The sequence below is a fragment of the Leuciscus leuciscus genome (genome assembly GCF_965113295.1).
Source record: "Leuciscus leuciscus genome assembly, chromosome: 5".
NCBI lineage: Eukaryota > Metazoa > Chordata > Actinopteri > Cypriniformes > Leuciscidae > Leuciscus > Leuciscus leuciscus.
In genome coordinates, this window is record NC_138729.1 from 33,606,770 (window position 1) to 33,615,604 (window position 8,835).

General features: G+C 37.5%; 1 protein-coding gene across 1 annotated transcript; it reads left to right on the forward strand.

Moving 5' to 3' along the window:
- Positions 1-6,736: 6,736 nt before the first annotated feature.
- Positions 6,737-8,198, forward strand: LOC309499432 (uncharacterized protein). Its single transcript, XM_082170684.1, has 3 exons — positions 6,737-6,802; positions 6,923-7,071; positions 7,716-8,198. The coding sequence occupies exons 2-3, from the start codon at positions 6,982-6,984 to the stop codon at positions 8,025-8,027; spliced, it is 402 nt and encodes a 133-aa protein (XP_082026810.1). The 5' UTR covers positions 6,737-6,802; positions 6,923-6,981; the 3' UTR covers positions 8,028-8,198.
- Positions 8,199-8,835: the final 637 nt, after the last annotated feature.

Genomic DNA, 8,835 nt, shown 5'->3' on the forward strand with positions numbered 1-8,835 from the left:
ATCATACTCAGATTCTAGTCAGAATGTGAGTCTGATACTGCTCCATTGGGCTGTGATTATGGGGTGGGTTTCAACCGAACCAGGAAAGAAAATGCCTCTGCACACAATTGGATAGACCTACAACCAATCAGAGCAACGGAGTAAGTGACGTATGTTCTTCATTCATCTTTCCGATCGACAAATGTCTTGATCGCGGTTCTCTGTTCCTCTTAATTAATGCGTTGTCGATACGTTCTATAAAAGACGCGATGGCGGAATCTACACATCTCAATTCTACACATCTCACATCTTCAACATAATATAGAAAACTCAAATGATGAACAATTTGTAAGTTTGTTACACGTTTGTAAATATGGTTTCGCAAATGACTGTTCCAGGCGGGGTACATGAGTGCTGAGCGCCCGGCGATCGCCTCGATCTCACAACTCCGAAAACGTCAGATCAAATTTTTAAATAGGCGCTATCTTTATAAATAAACCACAGATTTGAGCTTTAAACAACTACATTCTTGACTGAAAAACTCTTAAAACTACATTTCGTGACACAATAACAGTAGTAGCCTATTTTTTTTTATTTCGTGGCCTTTCTCCTCTGCTATTATGCAATAGTCTTTCTCCTCTGCTTTGCAACCTACTATGAAAAGTTATAGAAAATATATATTTGTAGGCTACTAATTGGAAGTCAATTTTGAATATTTATCTAACTCTACTTACTGGAGTGGACTTCCATTAATATGTCTTGTCTCAGTCCTTACTGGTTGTATATATGGCCTACATTGTGTAGGAATTATTATAGGATTTAAAATATTACAATTCAGTGTAGTAATGTTTCCAATGAGACAAACAACCTCCTGATATTTGGATCGAGAATGTTGCTATTTAAGCTCCCATTACGCCCCTTGGCAGAATACTACTTTGTCTGTCTTCCCATTAGAAATGGTTGCTAGCAAGTAACATTTACCATCAAGTTACACTAGTTGACCACACGAGGGAGCACGCTAAGATTTCTAAATAAAGAAAGTTTATATTTGATTCTCTTTTACAGTTCCAGCCAAACGTTCTGATACACTGCATGTTTGTAATAATCTGACCCTTTGATCTAAAGATGTATACTTCAGTGCTTGAAATTTAGACTTATTACAAATATAAAATTAATTTAAGTAATAGTTAAATAGTTTATTTGGACAAGAATGAAGAAAAATCACTCATAACGGACTCATTACTTTAAAGAATCTAGTTTTGTTATTTTAATACACTGCATAATAGCCATACTTCAATTTTTTTTTTTTTTTCTTTACTATTATTCTAAAATGTGGTCTAAATGTATCAACAGGATGTATGAAATCAAAATTGCATTCAAAATATAGAATAATAGTCTAAAATATAGACTGACATTTGTTAGGAATTCATACACCCTTGTTATTTAAAAAATCTAAAATCATATTTTGAATGATTTATGGCCCCCTTGTCACTCATGATTGACAGGTAATCCATGTGTCAAGAAAACAGCGTCTCTGGTTTACAGTGCCAAACTGACTGGTCATTTGTTGAATCCTGTATCTGGCTCCTTCCAGTCTGTTGAGGGTAAACTGTTGCTGATTGTATTTTCCTTTGAATGTTGGGGGTGAAATTCACCCAAGCAAGTATTACGCAATGTTGACACACTGAGTGTCAAAATCTTTTCTGTTTGATCAATATCACAATATCAAAATCACTTCAACATCCAGCACAAAATTAAAGAGATGAGCTTAGGATGTTTTGACTATTACCATCTTCTTTGACCCATCTTCAGATAGCACTATTTTGTTTGTTGGACTCTCCTTTGAGAACTGTCAACATTCATTGTTTTACAGGAATAAATGCAAATTAAGAATTTAAGTGAAAGTCTTTCTGCTTGAGAGTGTTTGACTAAATTGATATTTCTTTTAGTGCAACTTTACAGCTATCTATGATTTTGGATTACACAAAGCATCAACACGAAAATTAAGTTATGGTGTTTTACACTTAAGTTACAACTGAATCACATCTGACTATTGCACTGAGAGCTGCACATTCATTAAAGTTTGAGGCTTGTAAACCCCGCAGATAAAATAAAAATAGAAATTCACTTGAAATGTAAATTCAAGACCCCAAATCACTAAGAAAATAAGTTACGCCACACAAACATCATTTATGATGCATACAGAATATAGAAAACTCAAATGATGAACAATTTGTAAGTTTGTTACATGTTTGTAAATATGGTTTCGCAAATGACTTTTTATTACTTCACTAGATTTAGTAATCTTGTTGAGATGACACTGTTCACATTTCTTTGTTGGTCTGTGTTTAGTTTCCGGTGAAGACAAAACTATGTAAGTTCATGCTATTCCACACATGGGAAAACGTGTGTGATGAACGCAGGCCTTTCATTTAAGAGGCTTTTTAAATATATGACTGAACTTTCTCTTTTTGACAAACCAGTATTTCATATATATTATATTATACTTAATATTATATTAAGTTGTTTAACGTCCGCAGAATAGTTTATTTCAACAACCCGCTTAACATTTAAGATTATAGTTTTTCAATTGTTATCTCCATCTTCTTTGACTCAAATAAAGTTACTATACTGTATGTGCTAAAAATCTTTGTTAATTTTTTTGCTCTTCTGTCAGATTTGTTAGAGGAACTATGCCGCACTGTTGTAATGCAAACATATTAAGAACTATAAAGTTACATGTCCTTGTAAAGATTATAGATACAATTAAAACATAATCTTTATACAGGAATTATGTTTGCACAAATTCAAGGTCAATTTATTACGAAAGTGTGTAAGGCATATAGGAAAAGAGACAATTAGCCATAAAGAATACAGAAATCCTCTCTCCTGGTCTATTGTGAAAGTTTATGTCGATACAGTATGCAAAATGATATTTTTCCACTAAATGAAGTTTTATGTAACAAAGTTCGGGAGGAGCATGTTCAGGTAATCATCCAATCAGCGCAAGAAGAAGCCAGTATAAATAAAGCCTTCCCTTACCTCCTGTCTCATGACTAATTTCTCAGCATCGGACTCCGCCTTCGTGCCTTCATGTCCGAGTTAGAGCTCTTCCCCTCCGACGATGAGTCTGTCATCACGGAGGTGTCTCCATCGCAACCCGCCGATCCTGAGACCTTTTCCTCTCCAGCAGCCAACAACAACATTGAGCCTTCATCCTCAAACAGGGGACGCCGGCCCTCCAGATCCTCTCCCCATACTCCAAGACGCCGAGGACACCCCTCACCACCGCCAGCGAGGAACTCATCATGTTCCTCATCGTCTTCCTCCGCACCTTCCCACCTTTCTGTTCACCCAAACATCCCTCCCATAGGGAAGTGGACAGTTAAGGGGCTGAGACAAGCCTTAATTAATTCCGATGCAAATTTTTCCCGCAGGATGAAAAAAGCAGAATTGTTTAATTTATATGTTATATGTTCCTACCAGGAAATTCTCGGGAAAAAAGTGGTTGATAATCGACCTTTCAGCCCCCCATAATTCTCCATATCCGAGCATCAATAGTCTCTTCCCTCTCGAAGAATTTTCTCTCAACTATCATGATATCAAACAAGCCATAACCATGATTAAAATAGCTGGACGAGGCGCATGGCTAGCAAAAGTAATGTATTACTTTTGTATTTAAAGTAATGCCAATCCACCCTGATTCGTGGCACTTATTCGGTGTAAACTGGCGAAAAAAGTATTATTTCGCCGTGCGCTTAACTTTCGGCTGCAAAAGCAGCCCAAAAATCTTTGACACTCTCTCTGAAGCCATATGTTGGATCCTAGGGATTCCATTAGCCCAGGAGAAAAAATCGGGTCCAACTACATCCATCGAGTTCCTAGGCATCAATCTGGACTCAGTAAAATTCCAGGCCTCACTGCCTAAGGAAAAAATCGATCGTATCATCTTAATCGCATCCAATTTTACAGACGGCAGAGATTGTTCCAAACGCGAACTTCTCTCGCTGCTGGGCCACCTAAATTATGCTATGCGCATTATTCCACAGGGCCACCCCTTTATCGCGCATCTTCTCGCCCTCTTGTCATCCGTTCATGCGCTGGAAGATCGGATTATCCTTTCTGGCGAGTCCAAAAACGAGCTAAAATTATGGATTAATTTCCTTCACCAGTGGAACGGCTTAACTTTTTTTTACGACGACTTTATCTCTCTCCCCCTCGATATCAAACTGTTTACAGACGCAGCTCCCTCGATCGGCTTCGGCGGCTATTACCAAGGACGCTGGTTCGCGTCTCCCTGGCCCCCTCAGCTCCTAGACACACCCCAGTCTTCAGCCTCCTCTGCCCTTTTCGAGCTCTACCCGATCGTTGTCGCAGCTTCCCTATGGGGGAAAGAGTGGTCAACCAAAAGCATCCAAATCCATTGCGACAACAAAGTAACCGTACACTGTATTAACAAAGGTCGTTCTCGCTCACCTGCACTAATGCCACTCCTCAGACGCCTCATCTGGATCTCCGCATGTGACCAGTTCTTAATAACTGCAAAACACGTCCCAGGGGCTCAAAATCAAATCGCTGACTCTCTCTCCCGTTTCTCTTTTCAGAAATTCAGGATGCTGGCTCCAGAAGCAGACCCCACTCCAACCCCAGTACCTCCTTATTCTCAGCTGATCTTCCCATAAACCATCCGCTAAAATCCCTCCTGGACACGTCCATCAATTCCATCCTCCAAGCAGTTTCTCCCAGAACCCTGCAAACATATTACACCGCGTGGAAATCGTTCAAATCATTCCACCTCTCTCACAACCTGTCGTTTCCCGAATTTTCTCTTTTAACAGTTACTTCATTCATATCTCATCTTCATAGAGTCAAAGGTCTCCAAGCCGGATCCATAAAAAGCTATATAAGCGGCATTCAATTCTTCCATAAATTAATCCACGGTAAAACTGCACCTGCAATAAATAACTCCCAAACGTCCCTTCTAATTAAGGGAATCCAAAGAACCCGCCCCACTCGCCCAGATACCAGACAACCAATCACAATCGATATACTCACCAGATGCATTTCATCACTCCGTCTTGGATACCACTCCACCAACACCGCCTATACATTAGAAGCTATGTTCATCCTAGCATTCTTCGGTTTCCTCCGCTGCTCCGAACTGACCATCACTTCCTTATTCGACCCAAATATTCATCCTACAATTTCAGACTTACAGATCATAGACAATGAAACCATATCATTCTTCATTAAACAAAGTAAAACTGACAGAGCTAAAAAAGGTCACTTCGTATATATTTTCAATCTACAAACTCCCATCCAACCGTACCATGCTCTTTTTAACTACCTGCAGTTCAAACGTTCCACGTCCAAATCCCCACTCGACCCACTCTTCACTAACGACTCCAATCATCCAGCTACGAGATTCTGGTTCCAAAAGCACCTTAAAGCAGTCCTCAACAAATCCGGTGTCACAGCAGATAATTTCTCTAGCCACTCATTCCGTATCGGATCAGCTACCACAGCCGCACAAAAAGGTCCGCCATGGCAGATTCCTCTGCACTCAAAAAACTCAACTAGCCACTTGCTTGATTTGCAAAATAAAAATATGTCTGATTAATAAGAATATAACGAGTTTACTTGTGTTAAATGATTCATTCTTGTTAGTTGGAACTAAATTAAGAAATAATTGAATGAATTAGATCAGCACTTGTTGATTCAATGAGATTGAGGCGCTTCATATCAACAATTCTCTCACTGCGCATGCTCAGTACTGCGGCGGGAAGTTCGGGGACACGCGGGCTCAAATGTACTGTGGAGAAGGCTGAAATTCCTGACGTTTTGTGAGCGGTCTAATCGTTCTGCATCCTTGATATTGAGGGTAAGTACCTGATATATGTACCTGTTTGTAATTATTACTGTGGGATAAAACTAAGTTATTAGATACTGTTGCGATGTTTCTAAGCAGGCTTATTTTCCCAGACTTGAAGCACATGTGTTGGGTTCAATTCTGTGTCTTTGTCGATACGAGTTTCAACTTAACGTTAAAGGGGAATATGGCAACTCTAGCAATTTTTTCGCTGATTTTCAGCAAATATAACTCTACCCCAACAATGGGAGGGTAAAACAGGAGATAAATTGAATGCAGACTTCAGAGTAGAAAACATCATACACCCGTTTTTTCTTCTTTTTTTTTTTCTGTTTGTAAGTTAATGTAACGTTAGCTAACGTTAACGTTAGCGTAATGTGCCATTTTTATGTTGGCCTGGCCTTCATGTATGTATGTATATCAGCAAAATATTAATTTAAACGTTCTGTATTTCTGTCTTTTCAAACATGTTACTTAATGCTACCCAGCTTATTGATTACAGTGTGCAAAAATTGTCAAGTAAAATCTATGATGCAGTCGACCATATTTGAAGTGTCCTAACAAATGGCAGTTAAAGTTATGATTGAATAGGTATACATGTTTTATTTATGGAATATACTTATTAATATAAGTAAAACTTTATATTTAGTAACAGCAGCCAGCAGTGGTATTTTCTTTGGCCCATTTTTTGAAGTCAGTCTTATACACTTTTTTTCTTTACTTTTTTTACCGCGAAAATGATTATTTTCTACAAAATGTTGAAATACATCACAATATAAAGCTGTCCCCATGCTCTTCTGGTGTGAACCTCACCTTTATTACATGTAAGTAGTTTTTCTTAACACTCACATAATGTATAACTAACTATCCTTGATTACTGAACTTTCCTTTTCTTTCTCTTTCAGTGACGTTTATGTGGCAGTGCAGGCAGTGTGTTACAAAGGAGAGTTGAAGGTACAAATTGCTTAAGCATTATAAACTACACCATTGTTTTGGAAACGACAATCATTATGTTTGTGTATATTTAAATTGTGTATATTTAATAGTCATTCTCAATGCATTTTCTTCCCAAAGAGTTCTCTTAAGCTGTGCCGCCACTGAAGTTTGAGTTAATCTTGTCCCCACCCCACAGAATGACACTATACATACCCGAAGAGCCTGTCATCAAGTCTCTGTGCACCTACTTGAATGAAGACCCTGAAAAACTAGTGAAGGCATATTTGGTGAGTTGATAAGAAAATACAGTTTTAAAAGCCCATTGAATCTGTACTTGGGCCGTGTTTTCCCCTATTTGCTACAACAAACATGTGACTTGAGAGAACACATAACTTTGTCAAATAACTGAGCTGGACATTACAAATTGTTTATTTATAGGAAACTGATGGTACACAGTTCTTATGTGAATTGGTTGATGCACGAAAACAAATCTTTTTTTATTCAAATCGGTTGAGCTCTCAAGGGGCCTAATTTGCATTAAAAAAAATGGCATCAGAAACTGTACATGTATGCTTTTGTTTTATTGCAGTGCATTATATTCCAAGATGGTTCTAATGTTTTAGCCACTTAATTTATTTTAAATATGGTGGCCAAATAAATTATTACAATCTTATAATATAATGCACCACATTATACTCCAGCACCCACTGTGACCTCAATAATAAACAGTAGAATTATCACCTTTCTGACAGTTTCATCTTAAAAACTGAATAATTATAACCTTGTAAATGTAGGATTCACAGCAGAGCTCCTGTATTGGATTGAAGTTTACTTTACAGGTTTACCTAATAAAGTGGCCAGTGAGTGTTTAAGTGTGCATTTCTTGTAATAAATATTTGAGCTAATTTTTGCTTGTGCTCTTATCCCACAGGATTCAGAATTTGAGTCACAAAGTACCATGGAGCAAACTGTGATAGGAGTGTATGTCATACTGAAGGAGGGAGCGCTGCCTAACGATGACCCAGCAGACATTGGTGTCCTTGAAGGTGTGGAAGTGCTCAGTGACTTGAATAGCATTGCACAGGCTTGTGCTCTGTTATTTGGACTGATATACTGGTTGAACCAGAGCTACCCACCAGAGCTCAAATGCACTTTTGAAGTCTTGCAGAAGATCTTTCTAAATCTAAATGGACAGATGTTGTCATCCAAGGCACAGTTCTTCAAAAACAAGCTTTTGGAGTAAGTGAGCTTGAAAAAGATGGACTGAGACTACAACAGTGTTTTACCAAAGGGACAACTGACTGGAGCAGTTGTTACACACTTGCTATAAATTCATGTTTGTTCAAATTTTACTTTTTTTGTGTGTGTGTGTCAAGGCCAAGGTTTACACTTACAAATTCCCAAAATGGGTATTATTAAAATTGCTTATTTTTTAAGATGTGAAGGAACATAAGCTACACTGGTAATTTAGAATTATCAAAATAATTTTCATGTGATTTCATCACAGCAAGCTGCTGTAAGGTTTTTATTTTATTTAAGGTACGTATTTATTTATTTTTATGTTTTATATATACACCAGTATTTCATCAGACAGTCTTTTTTTATTATTATTTTACAGCTCAAATTGTTACTCACAATTGTTTTATGTTAAATTCATGTTTATTTTCAAATGTAAAATTTTTCTGTATCAGGCCATGGTTTACCTTACAAATTCCCAAAAAGGAAAGTGTTAAAATTGCTTAATTTTTAGAAGTGTTAAGAAAAAAGGGCCGTTAAAGTCCTGCAAGCGTTGCTTGGGGATCAGTTTTCTCAAGAGCCAAGATTTTGTTAGCTAAATGTTTCTTATACATCCTGTTACAAACACTCAGATGAATGGGATACTTAAAGTGAAGAAAGCAGTTCAGACTTAACTGGTGCATGTTAAAGCCCAATTCAAAAAAATTAAATTTTAAATTGTTTGCATGTTTTCTGTGTTTTTTTTGTACACAAAGTAATCTCACTAAATTAACTAAGAATGAACATGTAACTCAAAAAAGATGCAAATGAGTTTA